We start from the raw sequence: 18,335 nt of genomic DNA, 5'->3' as shown, positions 1-18,335 counted from the left end.
TACAGTAACACTGTGTCCAAGCAAATGCTTTCAAACTCAAGGCGCTTCATCATACAGCAAGACAATGATTCCAAACATACTGCCATAGCAACTAGGGAGTTTTTCAGGGCCAAAAACTTTTCAGAAGGAGGAACCACACAGACTTGGATGAGGTACTGGCCTTTGGGCATAGTGAAATCAACAGTAATGGACAAATGCAAGGCTACAAATGGTTGCATCATCGTGCAATTCTGAAAGGTTTTTGTAGTAACGCAAGATACTATACGACAGATAATCAGGTTGATTGATCCTCAAGGTGTGGAGCTTAAAACAGGCTGAAACAGAGATTGCAGGCAGATTGCAGGTATTATATATAATTATAATTATGGCTCTATACATGTAAGCAACCGATCCCCACAAGCTTTAGTAGGCTACCTACAGTATGAGCTAAGACAACATAACCAATCCATTTCACAGTAAAGCATAAATGTCCCTCGATATTCTATTATCGGGGAAAAGGCAGGCAGCCGCGGTCCAGTAAAATTGACTGATGGAAAACAGTTGTCAGTTGCCTATGTCAGGATTTGGACATTTTTGATGGACATAGAGTATGTTAAGCTACATCCATATTTTGTATGATATAAAAACATCACTGTCCACAGACATGGCGCGTTTTTGAAAACCTCACATTTTAAAAACCAACAACATATCGGTCCTGATACTTGTCCAAAGACATGCGTTTAGAATAAGTTTATGTGAATAAAGCTTTCATCTGTTTATAGTGGGACCATGTTTTCCTACTGTAGGTGTAATACTCAGGACCTCCAATTTGTGCACATGGTTCACTTTATTTAGCACATGTTTTGAATGGACAGAACAGATTGTTATTGCACATTAACAACATAATGATCCAGGTTACCTCCAACTTGTGCACATGGTCTGCTTTATTTGGTGAAAGTGTTTGATGGACAGAAAAGTTTGTTTATTGCAACAACATATGATTCCTCCAAAGGCAACATATACAGTATGAGGTGTCACCATAAGGAGATCATAAGGGCACAAAAGGACAACTCATTAGCAACACTTTCTTACCTCCTGCATGTTATGAAAGGAATAACACATTCTAATGAACTTACTAAAAAATTACATTTCAATGAGACATACAGTACATACACATGATATACATATTGCATTGATTGGTTCAGACATGGTTAAAGGGACACTTCACCAGTTTTTAACATCACACTCATTCCTGTGATGTCATTGGGGGTAAAACAAATTCATTCATTCAGTTCAGAATGTGTGTGTGGCTGTAATTTTTGAATTAGTATTAATAGTATTAATTTCCTTAGGACCTTTTCTCTGATCTTTTTGACTACAGAACGTAAAAAATCACAGTTTCCAATGAAAATTGGAAACAATTGGTGAAGTGTCCCTTTAAGGGCATGATGTGCCGATACGAGAGTACCCATCTAGAGGGGATTGCAGGCTAACTAACCCTCTAAATCAGCATTACGATTCACTTCTATACTGGTGACAAATGTATTATGATATGTCACATATGAATAAACTCAATATGCACAGGGATAAACACATTATGGTGAACAAGACCTTGATCCCATCCTTTGATCAGATCCCGCTGTATTAACTTTTGCCAGTCGACACCCAGCGCTTTGAGACATTAGCTGGAGACTCGCTCACTCATTTCATGGCATGACAGAGAGTCCATAATTAATAGGCTTTTTATATAAAAAGAGAAACATTAAAAACATTTCAAAAAGGCTCTTTGAATAGGAGTGGCCAACATGAGTCTATAGGAGCAGGATAGAGGGCATCAATGGGCGTGATCAGAGTTAGAGATGTTCTGAACATTGGTGCCAGAGTCCAGGCCCAGCAGCGTGCCTAGATAAGACTGGTTCCTGGGGTCCAGCATCTGGTCTGGCCGCACAGGGTGCACGATGTTGGCAGGCTGAGGGGTGAGGGTGTACTTCTCCAGGAACGCTAGATCTGTGGCAGCCTGGTACCCAGCCGACTGCTGCTGCCCCTGGGCCTGCATGGATAAGACACTGTGGGGTTGGGAAGAGAGAGGCGCCCCATGCCCGCCCAGGTCGCCCTGTCCTGGGACCCCTCCCATCTGGACAGGTACTAGAGTGACAGGTGCACACACATCTGTGGGGGTGTTCTGGAGGACGGCCTTGGGTTCGGGCCGGTAAACCTTGGAGGTCCCGTCGTATGGCAGAGTCACAATTTTGTCCTCTGTCAGCACCACTAGAGGCTGCTCTGTGAACTTGGTGCTGTGCACGTGGTCCATGTGGTACTTGAGCTTGTCTTTCCTTTTAAAGGTGGCACTGCAGTGGGGGCAGTTAAAGGGGCGGGCGTCGGAGTGAATCACCATGTGCTTCGTAAGAGTCTTCTTGATCCGGAAGGTCTGGTGGCAGACGGGACACCTGTAGGGTTTTTCATCTTCATTTTTAAAGAAAATATGTTTATTAGCGGGACAAAGACAGTTTTAAAGAATATAGGTTGAAGCATATTCATATATCATCCATGTTGCTAAGTCTGAAATATAAGTCAGAAATGTACATACTGCTTACCATTCTATCATCTGTCTACTGTATATCAAATTCAGAGGTCAATAAAAAGTTGATATGTCAAAAAAAGAAATGTACTGTATGCAGCCACCCAAACAGGTTGACAGACTTCATTGATCATCATTTTACCTGAATGGGTCCTGAAATGCATCTCCAGACTGGACTTCCCCTTGAACTCTTTCTTGCACACTTCACACTGATGCACAGCTGTTTTATATCTATGAAAAAAAAACTGTATCAAACCCTCAGCCCTCGTCAAACAATTCATCAAGCAGATACGGTTTGCAACACAGATTTGAGGGCTCAGGGATCCTGATCACAGAATAAGCACAATTAGAATAATTCTAACATAATATTATTGGAAAATATTAATTCTGATATCATAGAATTCTATTTCTATAGAACAAACCCCCGTCCCCTCGGTCACATGAGCACTTACTTCTGCCACACTTTCTCTCCCAGGTGGACACTCTTGTAGTGGACAGTCAGGTGATCGTGGCGTCTGAAGCACTTCCCACACTCCTCGCACTGGTGCGCTTTCTCCCCTGAACAGAACCAAGGAGATGTCAAAGTCAGCACTTTGTGTCACAAACTAGCGAAACAAACCTAGGAATTTATGATGGAAATAGCATACCAGAGTGTATTTTCTGGTGTTTGGTCAGATGGTCGTGGCGGATGAAGGTTTTTCCACATTCGTCACACTCATAACGTTTGTCATCGTGATGGACTCGAAGATGAAGCCTATAAATCAAGATTGGGAAAAAAGTTTGATATGCATCAAAACTATGTTAATCAATCCATCACTAGGCCAACCGCTTTGTATTTCTGATTCTAAATTATTGAAATGTTTTTGTTAAAATGCTGATCTGATATACATTTTTCACTCTTTTACGAAGTCAAAACATCCCATAGTATTTGAACCAATAGAAACTACATAAACATGGAACTCCACCCACAGATGATGGCCAATAAGATCGCCTATGTCATTAATTTCCAAAAGGACACTGACCTATAGGAGCTGCCGTGGCGGAAGCTCTGCCCACAGATACTACAGAGGTGAGGTTTCTCTCCACTGTGAATCCGCAAATGTTCCCTCAATGTCGTTCTAGAGACAGAAAAAAACATTTCAATCATTAGACTGTAGTCTGTGAATGTAGTTATACAGATCAGATTCCCATGATGACTCTACTGCCAACTTGATTGTAGCCTGTCACTCTTGATGAAAGTTTAAGTGACCGAATCAATAAAGTTGTTTTGCTTTTGTATCAATAAATGTTTACTTTGCTAGTATAAACAACGTGCAGGAGTCTCTTCCAGTTCCCAACTACAGTACAAAGTCTGCCATTCTTGAGGCCTTGGGTGAGTGATGAGCTCAAGAGCCTACATGGCAAAAATGTTAAAAGATTTGAAGGAAAACGGTATCAAAGTACAGTATATGTATGTACAGTATGTGAAGCAGATCTACTGGGGTGCCTAAGGTATATGGGATAGGGTTCTATTAGGGAATTCTGACAGTTACCTCTCCCTCACTGATTTCCCACAGATGAAGCAGGTCCATTTTCTCTTCCCCCCATGTGTACATTCAATGTGCCTTTTCCTGTTGCCCGTGTCGTTGAACTGTCGGCCACAGATGTCACATGGGAATGGGCCTGAGGACAGAGGGAAAGGGTCAAAGTTGAACCCAAAACCCCTTTGTCACCGCAGTAAACTAACATCGACATATGGTAATTCATTAACGTGAAACATTTGCAAACTCAATAACATTATTTAAAAAATATTATAGGACAGCTCTCCCCTTAGATCATGGGTGTCAAACATATTCCACAGAGGGCCTAGTGTCTACAGGTTTTTGCTCATCTACTTGATTGATGAATTAAGGTCACTAATTAGTATGGAACTCCCCTCACCTGGTTGACAAGGTCTTAATTGAAAGGAAAAACCTGCTGACACTCGGCCCTCCATGGAATGAGTTTGACACCTGTGCCTTAGATGGTTGTGACTTAACAACAAAACTTAACACGCCATTCTATATAGTCTGAATGAACACAATGAAATGAAACTCACTAAAGAATCCACAAGGTCTTTTCATGATCTAAACTACTTTTTAATAAATGTGCATTTTCCATTATTACCTAAATGGTACTTTTCTTGGTGCTTCAACCTGGCAAACCTGGACTTGAAGTGGTCATCACAGAAAGCACATTTGAAGGGTCGGTCCTGTGAGTGGAGGATCATGTGCTCCTCCAGGTGAGGCCTGCGTGTGAAAGACTTGTGGCAAATCTGAACAAAGAGGAACAAGAGAAGAGAAGGTGAGGGTCAACTACCACACTGCTCCTGGATCCCAGGTATTGCTGTTGGTAGAGAGGCTAATATCATGTGATAATCAAATCAAAGCTTACATCACATTTCCAGCCTTCACTCTTCCTCTTCCTCATCGCCAGGAACTCTTGGATGTGGTCTGGATGAAACCTAACACAACACAGTGATAAAAAACACATCATATACCAATGTACAATATGCACTGATACACTGGGAATGACCTCTGACACGTACATGCACATTGCTTATTATCAAAAGTGCTTCATATAACTATCACCGGGGAAGTTGCTAATAAAGAGAGAAGTGCAGTGTTATTAGGTGAACTTGCTGGGGCACCTATTGGCGTCCTATGAAAGTCAACTATTCAGATTACCATTACCCAGAATACCCTTAGTTTACATACGAGGACTCCCAAATACAGGTTTTTAATCAAACTGGTGTTAAAGGCCATAATGTCAGCATCATTTCAATCTAGCCACCACACAATAATTCATACAGTAGATACATTATAAGTGAGTGTGTCATGTGACAGGCATTACCTTCGGACATGTTTTGCCAGAGTTTTCTTGCTGGCATGTAGCTTGTTGCAGAAGGGGCACTTGTGGTCCTTCCTCTGGAAAGGGGCATCACTGGTGTGTTTCTTCTTGTGCACTGTCAGGTTGGACTTGGTGGAGTAACACTGCAAACAGATGTCACACTGGAAAGGCTTCTCGCCTGTGTGAACCCTGGTGTGGCTCTCATACTTTCCTATGGAAATATATACAGTACAGGGTTATGACAGGAAATGTGATTCATACTGGGGCCAAGAATTATTCCTGACCATGTGACCTGACCTACAGAAACTGACCTGGTCCTAGTTGTTTAACCTAGGGCCTTGAGTTTTCCTTGGTCAGGTCACATAGTCAGGTAAAAAAGTCTTAAAGTCAGTAGTCTGTACTACATAGTGCCCACCTGTGCGGTCAAAGGTCTTGTCACATTTGGGGCACTTGAGAGTCTTCTTGCTGGAGGTCTGGATGATGACTGGGGCCAGGCCCTCTGGGTACACTGGTGCATGGTTAGAGGCATCAGTGGCCTGACTGTACACCTCCACTTCGTTCCCAGTCTGTTGCTCTGTTGTTTCCATGTCTGAACTCTCCTTGCTTCCTCTGGCTCCACATGCCAACGCACTCTTGTTTTCAATCCTCACCGCTTCCTCACCCTCCTCTCTCTCCTCTTCCTCCTCCCCATCCTCTGCCTCAGTTGGGGTTGATGCCGCTCTTGTGTCAGATTTGGGCTTTTGTTTCTTCACTTCTTCCTCTTCATGTTCATCGTCATCTCCCTCCTCTTCCTCAGTTGTGAGAGTGTTTGTCTCTTTACTGGCAGGGTTGTGACATGTGTCACCTCTCTCGAACTTGGCAGGGATTCTCCTCCTGCGGGCAGACCTTCTAGTGTTAACAATCTCCTGATTAACTGACATTTCTTTTTCCCCTGACTCTCCCTGCATAGTGCTGTGGCTCTTGGCCAAGTGGTTCTCCAGAGACTTCTTGTAGCAAAACGTACGACTGCAGAACAAACACTTGACACCAGCTGGGCTTTGGACAACCGTGCAATCCGTTGGGGGTTCAGGGGTCTTCTTATCTACACCTGGTTGCCCCCCTCCACCTGCTCCCCTTGCCTTTGACTGGGCTATAGCCGGTCCTGCCAGGTCATCCCCACCTGTCAGCAACTTCACCACGTCCATCATGTCCAGGAATCGAGCTGCCTCCGTCAGGCCAGGGACCTCACTCTCTGTGACCACACACTCGGACGTGTACAGGAAGCACAGCAAGTGTTGGAACATGGTCTCCTCCATGTGGTCCAGGGTCATATGGTCCCTGTCTGGGTTCTTTGTCAGCTTGGCGTGGAAGTAGCTGCTGCCATGGGCCAAGACCACCTTATGGGCGCTGTAGCGCTTCCCACCCACGGTAATGGACAGGTCGCAGAACCTTTGCTTGGTTCTGTCTTCGTCCAAGAACTTGAGCAAGTTGGAGCCGTGCTGCATCATGGTCAGGTGTCTCTTCTGAGATGAAGGCAGAGTCTCATGGTGTGTTGTGATGTTAGAGTCCACTGACTCCCTCTCTATACTAGCACTGACCCTTCCTCTCTGCATAGGGGGTTGAGGCTGACTAGACTTCCTTTTCATTGTTATGTTCAATGGGTTATCGAACTGTTCTGAAAAAGAAACAGACAAACAAAAAGAGGAGAATAGGCATGAAAGAATTTTCAGATGTTTCTATAGGGGTAATTCCACGGTAACAGAATGACCCGTGGACTCAATTTTTCACTTTCAAATGTATGCCAAACAAAAACCCTTGATAGCAAACTTTAACAAACTACACAACGCTATGCACAGGGACTACTTCGAACAATTCTAACTGAACATTTTTAAAAAACACATTTGCTTTAAGAACTGTGCAGCTTAAAAGTTCCGTAACGGAATGACCCTACAATCTCTCTGGGTTTTTTATGTAACTACATTTCCCCAAAAACTATCTGCTCCAAATTAAGATTCAAATATGTCTGCAGAAAGAGTGGGGTGTGATCTATCATATGATACCTTGAGTTTGAAAATATCTCTTTCGGTTGTTGAACTACAGTAAGTGAAGTGGTAACAGAATGATGGTAACTAAATGGGTCCCCTACAGAAATGCATAATTTCTGGTTTTGAATGTCATTCTGTACATGATGATGTAGCTAAAATAGGGAAACAAAGGTTGAAGTATACAATTGACACTCTCATTAAGGTAATAATGTATTATTTTATCAACATATATATAATGTTAAAAAGGGAAAGTGTTAAAAAACTGATTTGGAAATTGTTTAAAAACAAGTACTGTAGGCCTATGTCATGTGTAGACACACACAGAGACACCCAATTTGCTCCTAGTCTGCCTCAGAGATAGCCTCGGCAAAATGAAAACGTTATTTCTTGTCTGCAACCGATGTGGGAAGGATCCTAAGAATCTGTCTTAGGGACACCACAACATACGTGTCAGTGCGCTCTTTCATGATGAAGATAAATCCCTTGATGTCCTTTTTGTAGAAGTGTGCAACAAGTATGTCATCATTCTCAATGGAAGAAGTGTAACTTGCGCTCCACATTTGTGCGATTTGTTGGCATGGCTTTCCCCACTGTACTCAACAACAATGAAGTCTTCATTTATTGGAGCATGAGATGAGGATATTGATTCTGTTAAGGATTTGTTAACAGAATGACCAGTTTTAATTACTTATTCATTTATAAACTAAATCGATATTAGTTAAAACACTACAAGTATTTGGTAGGTCTACCTATACTTCTTAATTGTGTTAACTTTCATTATGCTCACTCCTCATGAGGCAGAGAAAATCGAAAATATCCTACATACTACGTTTTTGACACAGAGACTGGGAATTTATTCTAAATCTTACAGAAGCCAAACCATTTCCTAAAAACTAAATGTAAGTGAAGATATTAGTTGACCGGGGTCTATAGAACATTAATGAGGTTTGATGTTTTTCTAAACACATTTAAATACTTTTTCTGGTAGATGTTTTCTTTTCCATGTTTGACCAGAAGTCAAAACCTTTGCTTATCCCATTTGTTTGATGGAAGCTGGTTGAGAAATGTATTTCTGACTTAATTTCCTAAAAATATAGACTCTTAGCTTTCATTTGACACCCCATTTGATATGCTCTGATAAATTTCACATTTTGATCCTCATGGGTCCTTTTACACGGAACTGCCCAGGTTGATATCTGGTATCAACAACACGGAACGTTCTTTGCTCATAATGTCTCAAATTAATGTGTCAAAGTGCATTCAGAGAATGTATTCTGTCGTGTAACATTTTGCACCAGCTGACTGACAATGGGTTACAATGATGAAGTCACAAATTCGCTATCCACCTCAAGGACCCCTATGTTATGCTCTACAACGGGCCCCCCTCAGAGGAGAACGTTGACAAACGACCCTTACTGCCCCCCGGGAAACAAAAATGCAAGCGAAATTGTGTTCAAGCCTACCTTAGGAGTCCACGCACTTTAAGAAAAACGAAAATCCTTATATATATATATTCTTTTTAAGAAAAACAGAAAAATCATAATTTCATGAATATCTCAAAACGCCCCACCTTCCCATTCTTGCAAAAATGTCGGACACAATACATTGGGACACATAAACAAGCCGCTTGTTCACATTGGCTGTTTCAGCTTTTATCTTCGAAAGCACGTTTATTACAACCATAAAGCAGAGCCAATGTTGAACATGTTTATTTGAATATACATGCAGGTTGATGTTTATGTGACCGCTGTGAAAGGTAAAACTGTTTGTTTCTACTGATAGTTGAAGAATGTGCTGAACTCTATCACAAGGTATGCATTGGCTATACGGCATTATGGGTATTGTAGTAAAACAAGAACTAGGAACATTGGAATATACATGACATTATGAGAATCATCAGTAGGATTGTGACGGATAAAATATATTGATATTATAAATCAGTCAGTGATTTATAATAATAATAATTTATAATAATTTATAAGAACTTTGGCTACAAATTGTACTTGTGTAGGTCTATGAAATGTAACCAAGTACATATACAATTTGGATTCTGATTATTAGGATAGGATAGACTATCTATGCTCATTTAGAGACTGTAATCAACATTAGCTGTAATCAGTTAGCTGTAGTGCATTAGCTGTAATCATCAACAACAATGTGTGTGTGTGTGTGTGTGTGTGTGTGTGTGTGTGTGTGTGTGTGTGTGTGTGTGTGTGTGTGTGTGTGTACCTGAATGCAAGTATGTGCCTTTGGGTGTGTATGTTTGTGCTCATCAGTTCATCTCATTCATTTCAGTTCATTCATTCATCTCAACCGATATTAAGTGTACTCCTGGACTACAAAGCACTTTCTAACCCACTTTCTAACCGTATCCCTAACCCTTAGTCACAGGAATGGGTTTAATTTAGGTGAATGAGACCTGTCCTTTAGTGTATCAAATTACTGATAACACCTTTTCAGTACTACTCCTACCATTGGCAAGGCATCAGTCTCTTAAGTAAATCTGTTCGCTTGAAATCTGCCTGGTGAAGATGTTTGTCACTGCTCACATTAGTGTCTTGAACCCATCCCTGGCTAACACTGAATTGAGAAGACATTTTAAGTGCATTAGCTTAATCCCACATATCTGGCTTGTAGTGATTCCACCAGCATTAGACCAGACATGTGTACTGTACATGCATGGGGAAACAGACCAGAAGAATCTGCTACTTGCAATGGGATTCCTCAAACCAGTATCCTCAACTGTTATGTGACATGCAATGGGGGCATATTCAGATAGCCATTGATTAGGAGGACTGGATAAGGACAATGTTGAGAGTCAATAAGTACATTTGGATTTCATGGTTGCTCTATGCAGGTAATCTTGCATTTGCTGAATTTGTTTCTTGTTCATGATTTGTTCTTGTCTTTCTATGAGATACCATGACATTTATAGTGAAATGCATATTGTACAGGGGGGTACTTATGTCAACCTTTGCATAAACATTGCAATACGGTAGGATGTTTACATGTGTACAGTGCCTTTGGAAAGTATGTGTAATTGATTCCTATGCAAATCAGAGACCCTATAAAAACAAAGATATTAATTCCAAAATTACATGAACTATTATCCTTGCATTAAGATGGACTCAATTCAACTTAGAGTGATTTTCTGATGACATTTTTGAATTTTAGCTAATAAATTAAGAGTGTCATAGCAAAGGGTCTGATTATATTGCATTTCTTATATTGCAGTCCACATGGGTGAAACATTGATTGATAATCCCCTTTTCTCGATTGTCTACTCTCATTTTAAGAGCAGTGACATGGACTTATGTTTAATCCTTTACCTAGGCACTCTATGTGAGGAGGACATTAATGGATGTCAAAAGTACCCATGCAAGAATGGCGGTGTATGTAAGAGTCTTAATGGTGGCTACAAATGCCTCTGCTCTCAGCAGAGTCAAAATGGCCACCTGTACGGAGGGGAGAACTGCACAGTTTTACTCTTGGGCTGTGAAGGCAACCGGTGCACCAATGGAGGGATCTGCTCTCCGCTCCTCATGGACAATCGACATACCTACACTTGTATCTGCCTTGTCGGCTTCTCTGGTCAAAAGTGTCAGACCCCCACCGTCTTCTCCTTTGAGGCCAGTGGTTACATGCACGTAGAGACCCAGCTCTTAGACCATGATGCACCACTCAACGTCACTCTCAGCTTCAGGACAGAGCAGCCTGTTGGCACCCTTCTCCAGTACACGGTCGACGACCTGCTGCTCACCATCGAGCTGGTGGATCACCGTCTCTGCCTCAGCAGCCTGCGAGGTCAAGGGTCACGCACGCTGGTGCAGGAGCTCCCTCAGAATGTGATGGATCACCAGTGGCACACGGTGGAGGCCTCCCTGGGCGGTGTAGTGAGCCTGATCAGGCTGCTCCACTCACCCTGCTCTGAGGGCAGCTGTGCCAGGGAGACCACCACAGAGGGCACACTGCTGGAACAAGGGTCTGGCCTCCCCGACCTGGGCTCTGTCCACCAGAGCCTCTTCTTAGGAGGGGTGGGCTGGGGCTCAGGTGGGATGGGGGGCAAGGAGGCTGACACCCCCCCCTCTTTCTTGGGCTGCTTTCGAGACGTGTTTGTGGACTCTCAGCTGGTGGTACCTACTGGGAGGTTGGCTAACTCGCCTGCCCAGGTGAACGTCACGATGGGGTGCAACGACAAGGACAAGTGTGAGGACAGCCCGTGTCAGGCCAGGGGCTGGTGTGTGAGCCAGGGCTGGAGGAGCTACACGTGTGAGTGTTACAGACCGTATGAGGGTCCCAACTGCTCTGAGGGTAAGGTCTGAGTAATGTGCAACCATAGAGGTAAATGTTTTGCTGCCCCTTTACCTGCTAATGGTGTAACCACTATAGGAACATCATTGTATTAGATGCTGTTACATAATAATTTGGTCATTTCATGGTAGTATGGCATTGAGCAGATTGAGTTGTTAAAAGTGGAACAAGAAACATTCCTTATTCACTTTTTGTAGTAACACAAACCGCTCTGCAACAATTACAAAGCAATACTAAACGTACTGTGCAACAGCGTCTTAATACTTAATTTAACTACAGTAACTACAGAGTTACTACACAGGTAAAGTGGCAACATAATGTAAAAATAGAAATGAAAGTCTACCATTAACAATGCCATACCATAAACACCAACAAAACAAAAGCATGTTTGAAACATTGCAATAGTTAAAGGCCTTCAACTTAAAAAATCAAGATAAATAACAATACATACATTACATACATTTTTCATGATTTTCATTCCCATTATTTTCTGTCAGCAGGTATTGCAACAATATTTCAAAGCAATATTCTCATGTTAATCACTCATTTACTTCATATTGGACTCTGGCAGTAGTTGTACTATCCAGTGTTCTGCTGCGTTTAGGCTAGGTCGCGTCACGTTCAGCCTCAATAGAATCACTGCAAAATCGCAATGGAAAGTATCTGAATTTAGCACCTAACAGAGACATACAATAAGCTCAAAAGGAGCTTACAGAGCAAGTGAAAATAGCACAAAGGCCTACAGAACACACACACACACACACACACTCTCACACACACACACACACACACACACACACACACACTAAAGCACATAAGAAATCAACAGCACCTGAACCACGGATTAAGGAAACGTGGGATTAAGAAGTCGACTCAGAGCACCTTCACTTTCAGGAAAACAGGGTTTCCCAATGGCTCCTGCCACACTCCCTCAACGTCATCTGTTTACATGACTTGTCTGGGTGCCAGCATAAGATGCTGTGCCACGAATGGAGTGGAATAAAATTTAGCATCAATTCTATTTCAATTCAGAATAATAATGCCAATTATTTTCTTTGTAGACTTAATTCATGAATTATTACCTATTTATGAATGTACTTGGCTGAGTTTAAGTGGCACTGACCCCCTGTACCTACACAGAATACATCACGGCCAGGTTTGGTAACGAAGATCTGGAGAGCTACGCCATCTTTTCCCTGGATGACGACCTGGGGGACAGTGTCGCCGTATCCATGTTCATCCGCACGCGGCGCCCCAGTGGCCTGCTCCTGGTCATGGCCAACAGCACCAGCCAGTACCTCCGGGTGTGGCTGGAGGAGGGCAGGGTCAAAGTTCAGGTCAACAACTTTGAGAGCCTGGAGGGGCGGGTCTCGGTCAGCAATGGCCACTTCCACCTAGTGACAGTGAGGCTGGAGGGGGACACGTTGAGCCTGTTCCAGTCTGCCCAGAGCCAGGGGACCATCCCCATGCGGCATGTGCTGGCCCGGCTAGGGGACCTGGTGTACGTCGGGGGCCTCGTCGACCAACGGGCCTTGGCCTCCTTCGGGGGTTACTTTAAGGGTTGTGTTCAGGACCTGCGCATCAATAATAGAAGACTGCAGTTCTACCTCATAGGAGTCCCTGTGAGCTCCTACAGCCTGAAGCACCTCATCAACGTCACACACAGCTGCACCAGTGATAATGCCTGCAGTGTAAGTTACAAAGGTGTATGACCACAGACACCTGATGAAGGCCTCCTACTGCTACTGCACAGACAGGGCAGGTGCTGTTTCCAAAAAAAGGGCACAACAGTAAACCGACTCAGTGGCCCTGTGGTTAGAACACTGAGATCAGAAGGTTGGGGGTTCGATCCCGGTGTACTTGTACATGAAGCTGCCTCATGCTATAGAAACAGAAGATAAGCTATGGGCTGTTCTGGTTGGGGTGTTGCGGCACACAAGGCTACTTACTTACTGATGTATAGTAATGATGTCAACACAGCCATATCTGTGATTAGATTAATTATCTACATTCATTCCTCAATCATTTATCTTAGTGAGACTACTCAATAATGAATGTCTTGTGAAGTGAAGTGTAATGTTACCCTCTCCCAGATAGAGAAGATAGGAGAGAATAGAAATAGAGGAGTGACAAAGGTAGGAGTAAACCTGACTAAAAAATAATGTGCTCCCTTGTTTGCATTTGGACTGTGTGAGATCATTTACAGCTGCATGATGGGGTTTGTGTATCTTGTCCAGATCAACCCCTGTCTGAATGGGGGAGTGTGCTACTCCCTGTGGGACGACTTCACCTGCAATTGCCCGCCCAACACTGCAGGGCAGCGCTGCGAGGAGGTGAAGTGGTGTGAACTGTCACCATGTCCCTCCACTGCTGTCTGCCTGCCCCTACCCCAGGGCTTTGAGTGTGAGTCTGTCTGCCTGCCCCTACCCCAGGGCTTTGAGTGTGAGTCTGTCTGCCTGCCCCTACCCCAGGGCTTTGAGTGTGAGTCTGTCTGCCTGCCCCTACCCCAGGGCTTTGAGTGTGAGTCTGTCTGCCTGCCCCTACCCCAGGGCTTTGAGTGTGAGTCTGTCTGCCTGCCCCTACCCCAGGGCTTTGAATGTGAGTCTGTCTGCCTGCCCCTACCCCAGGGCTTTGAGCGTGAGTTGTGAATACCCTTTTCAGACAAGATTACCAAGCTATGTAATTCACTGAGTTTATAACTCACCATACACTTTATTAGGAACACCTGTACACCTTCTCATGGTGGAGGTGGTGTAATGGTGTGGGGAATGTTTTCTTGGCACACTTTGGGACACCGTTAATACCAATCAATCATTGCTTGAATGCCACAGCCTATTTGAGTATTGTTGCTGACCATGTGCATCCCTTCATGGCCACAATTTATCCATCTTCTAATGGCTACTTCCAGCATGATAATGCACCATGTCACAAAGCAAAAGTCATCTCAAACTGGTTTCATGAAAATGACAATGAGTTCAGTGTTCTTCAATGGCCTTCCCAGTCACTGGATCTGAATCCAATAGAACACCTTTGGATGTGGTAGAACGGGAGAATCACAGCTTGAAAGTGCACCTGAACAATCTGCAGGAATTGCGTGATGCAATCATGTCATCATGGACCAGAATCTCAAAGGAATGTTTCCAACATCTTGTGGAATCAATGCCACAAAGAATTGAGCAAAGGGAGGCCCTACCCAGTATTAGTATAGTGTTCCTAATAAATTGTTTGGTGAGTGTATGTCTATAATTTAGGCTTAACATTGGTTCCACCAGCTGGCTCTCTGTAGCAGGAAAAGCACACTCATTGTAATCCTAGGCCATGCATTGTATTTTATGCCACATTATGTAGGCCTATTCACACTCTTAGTGGCTGATGGTGTATCCTCTCATTTATTTGGGTGGTGGGGGGCTTGAGGCAGCAGCAGAGGCCCTGAATTTCCATAATTCAAATAATTCAAATAATAATAACAAAAAAATTACAAAACACCAAAAATATTAACACAATAGCAATAACACATTTACAGAATAGAACAATAAAACAATACATTTTGTAGGCTGTGCAAGGCTAAGTGGCAATAAGGCTAGAGGCTGTGAAATGGGTATGGGGCATGTACACTATAAATTAGAATCATTTTAAATAATTATAAATTATTTAAAGATTATCCCTAAGATTATCCCTTGCCAAGTTAACTGCCCCACCTCATGGTTCATGGTTCCCAAGTAATGGCACGTGTTACTTTATCAATCAATTTGTATTACCACCTCTAGTCACCACTGAACATAGTAAAATGACAGATTGCACCCTTAAACTGTCTACTGTTGCGTTTGTATTCCAGGTGTGTCCAATGTGACCCTCCGGGATGACACAGCCGTTCTATCCTACAGAGGCAACGGGAAGATCAGTCGCAGCCTCAGCAGTGTCCTCCTCAGTGTCAGAACAAGGCAGACTGATGCCACCTTACTGCATGCAGAGAGAGGCTCCGAGTACCTCACCATCTCCCTCCAGGAGTCCCGCTTGCTACTGGAGCTACAGGCCAGTGGTGGGGAGGGTTCCCCCAAGCTGACTGCACAGAGCCAGGGTCCAATCAGCGATGGGGAGTGGCACACCGTGGAGCTCTCCATGGAGGCTCCGAACCTCCAGACCTCCAGGTGGACCATGGTCTTGGATAAGGGAAGAGAGGAGAAACCTTATGTGTCCGCCATCTCCTCTGGGAACCTGGACTTCCTCAGAGATGGGGTTGACATCCTCCTGGGGGGGTTGGGTCCTGACGCTGGGGGGAACCTGGCTGGATGTCTGGGCCCTGTTGAGATCGGGGGGGTTCCATTGCCCTATTATGGAGATACTAATCTAAACCTGCCAAGGCCGCAGGATGAGCAGTTTGTTAGGATAGCTAGCACTGGGGCCCCCCGGTATGGCTGTTGGGGAGTCAGTGTGTGTGCGCCCAACTCCTGCCTGAACCAGGGGGTGTGTGAGGATCTCTTTGACCTATCCCTTTGCAGGTGCCCATCTGGGTGGGCGGGGCCACAGTGCCAGGACTCCACGGACACCTGCGCTTCCGGTCCTTGTGTCCATGGCAACTGCAGCACTCTGGTGGGGGGGTACGAGTGTGTGTGTGAGCCAGGGTACATGGGGGCAAGGTGTGAGGCGGAGATGGATTTGTGTGAAGACAACAAGTGTGGCCAGGGGGCCACGTGCCTCAGAGGGTTCCAGAACTACGCCTGCCTCTGTCCTCAGAAGATGACTGGGCCACTCTGCGAGTTAGTCTCAAACATGTGACTCCCCATCAAACCCTGAACTAAACTTAACTAAACTAATTTAATTCCAGCCTCTCCTTAAATTGAGAGAAAAACAAACAACTGTACAAAACAATGTACATCTGTCTAAGGCATATTATATAAAGAAGTGGCATTGAACACAAAATAATATCTCTAAATTATTCTTTTTCAGAGAGAAGGTCCCAGAAATTCCATGGTACATGGACGAGATACAGTAAGTACCAAATTGCCTACTTTTTTTTTTTAGCATATCCGTAAGCCTTTAAACATAATCTCTGAACCTAGAATCTGATCAGTGAGACTAGTTCAAATATAGTGACTCAAAACATTAGCTTCAGCTGAGCCACCTGATCATGTTGTTTGACCATTGAGTCCAACCATCAGACCACCACCGTATACAGTATCATATATCTGATGCTTTTTCTCCAGTTTTCCAAACCTGCCTGTGTCCCTGTGTCTGGGCCATCGATGGAACTACAGCTGTTTCAACGGGGGGAACTGCTCAAGGGTGGAGAACACCTGTGACTGTCTGCCTGGTTTCGTAGGACAATGGTAGACCATTCATATCACCATTAGTGGGGATATACAGTGGGATGTGTTGTCAATGTAATGTACTAATGTCAGTGAAAAAACGTCCCCTTTTCTACAGGTGTCAGATAGACCTGGATGAGTGTTGGTCAAACCCCTGTGAAAATGGAGGTTACTGCCGTAACCTCGTCAACAGGTTCCAGTGTGTGTGCGAGGCGAGCTTCTCGGGCGTTCACTGTCAGATCGACGTCAGTGATCTCTACCTCTACATCTTCATGCTCCAGTGGCAGAACATCTTCCAGGTCATGTCCTACCTCATCCTACGCCTCGACGATGGCCCAGAGGTCGATTGGGCATGGTTCGATGAATAGGGGTCCATTGAATTGGGCTCTAAGTAAAAGGTTGCCATCTAGGCACAGATCTATAATCAGCTTTACCCTCCCCAAATCCTAAACTTAAACCACTAAGCTCTATATTGTAAACTCAACCATCATGGGGGATTCAAACTGACCTTATATCAGTATCTAGCCAAGGGCATCCTACTCTTGATTGATTGGGGAGCCAACATGTGGTATAAAATGGGGAAGGCAATGTGGGTGACAAGGGGTGAAGTGGCATGGGAGAGGTCTAGGATTATAATGCATAGATTATGAACAGTGAATGTTTCATACTGTATGTGTCAACAAGTCTGGCAAGGTCAGGAGTGGTGATAGAAATGTAAACTCATCTGTCATGAACAGAATGACCTACAGCTATTCCTATCACAATAATGAAATGTTTATTTCTGTCTCCATATAGAAGAAGCTAAAAGCTCAACGTGATACAAGGCTGTTTCGTGCCTTATCATCTTTTTTTCACTGAGCATTTTTCTAACATTTCTTCTTTTATGACGTAATGAAACGTAATGTTGCCAGAAACCCATGTTACTGTATGCTTAGCTTATATGTATATGTATACATACGTTCAGCACTGTATAGCAGTGTGCATATCTGTTTGAGAAACATTTAATGTGTTACTAGAAAATATGTGATATAGTCAACCCAAAACCACAACATGAAACACAACACATATGCATACTTGATCTGTAAAGCGAAGCTGTGCAATAAACTGTGGACATACATTTAAACTTTTTATTGAATGTTTACCTTTCTTTAATATCATGTTGCAATGTTAAAACATCTAGGAATGAAAACAAAACACTTTATTCAAACATTTCCCCAGATTACTTTTGTATTTCTTTTATAGGATTCCCCTTCCTTGCAATTCTTCAAA

At 43.5% G+C, this 18,335-nt stretch overlaps 2 protein-coding genes across 2 annotated transcripts; one reads left to right on the top strand and one right to left on the bottom strand.

Moving 5' to 3' along the window:
* Positions 1–845: 845 nt before the first annotated feature.
* Positions 846–9,039, bottom strand: zbtb41 (zinc finger and BTB domain containing 41). Its single transcript, XM_083678046.1, has 11 exons — positions 8,913–9,039; positions 5,841–7,079; positions 5,429–5,636; positions 4,970–5,039; positions 4,703–4,850; positions 4,090–4,219; positions 3,580–3,675; positions 3,205–3,311; positions 3,010–3,115; positions 2,700–2,788; positions 846–2,442 (listed from the first exon to the last, which is right to left on the bottom strand). The coding sequence occupies exons 2-11, from the start codon at positions 7,048–7,050 to the stop codon at positions 1,814–1,816; spliced, it is 2,793 nt and encodes a 930-aa protein (XP_083534172.1). The 5' UTR covers positions 7,051–7,079; positions 8,913–9,039; the 3' UTR covers positions 846–1,813.
* Positions 9,040–10,754: 1,715 nt separating this feature from the next.
* Positions 10,755–17,434, top strand: LOC310807522 (protein crumbs homolog 1-like; the record flags this gene model as incomplete). The annotated part of the gene is made up of 7 exons (XM_083674019.1): positions 10,755–11,760; positions 12,901–13,451; positions 13,998–14,397; positions 15,596–16,517; positions 16,708–16,749; positions 16,965–17,087; positions 17,185–17,434. The coding sequence occupies 7 exons, from the start codon at positions 10,755–10,757 to the stop codon at positions 17,432–17,434; spliced, it is 3,294 nt and encodes a 1,097-aa protein (XP_083530145.1).
* Between the last annotated feature and the right edge of the window lie 901 nt (positions 17,435–18,335).

This window comes from Argentina silus (assembly GCF_951799395.1).
Source record: "Argentina silus genome assembly, chromosome: 1".
Classification (NCBI taxonomy): domain Eukaryota; kingdom Metazoa; phylum Chordata; class Actinopteri; order Argentiniformes; family Argentinidae; genus Argentina; species Argentina silus.
Note: the sequence above shows the minus strand (reverse complement) of the source record. Positions and strands in the feature narration are given on the sequence as shown.

What these genes read in the sequence shown, in the direction of transcription:
- zbtb41 (XM_083678046.1), bottom strand. Translation starts at nt 7,050, where the DNA reads ATGAAAAGGAAGTCTAGTCAGCCTCAACCCCCTATGCAGAGAGGAAGG. An exon ending in CGCCACGGCAGCTCCTATAG is followed by an intron (nt 3,312 to 3,579) that starts GTCAGTGTCCTT and finishes CTTGATTTATAG; the next exon opens with GCTTCATCTTCGAGTCCATC. An exon ending in GCATTTCAGGACCCATTCAG is followed by an intron (nt 2,443 to 2,699) that starts GTAAAATGATGA and finishes TTAAAAATGAAG; the next exon opens with ATGAAAAACCCTACAGGTGT.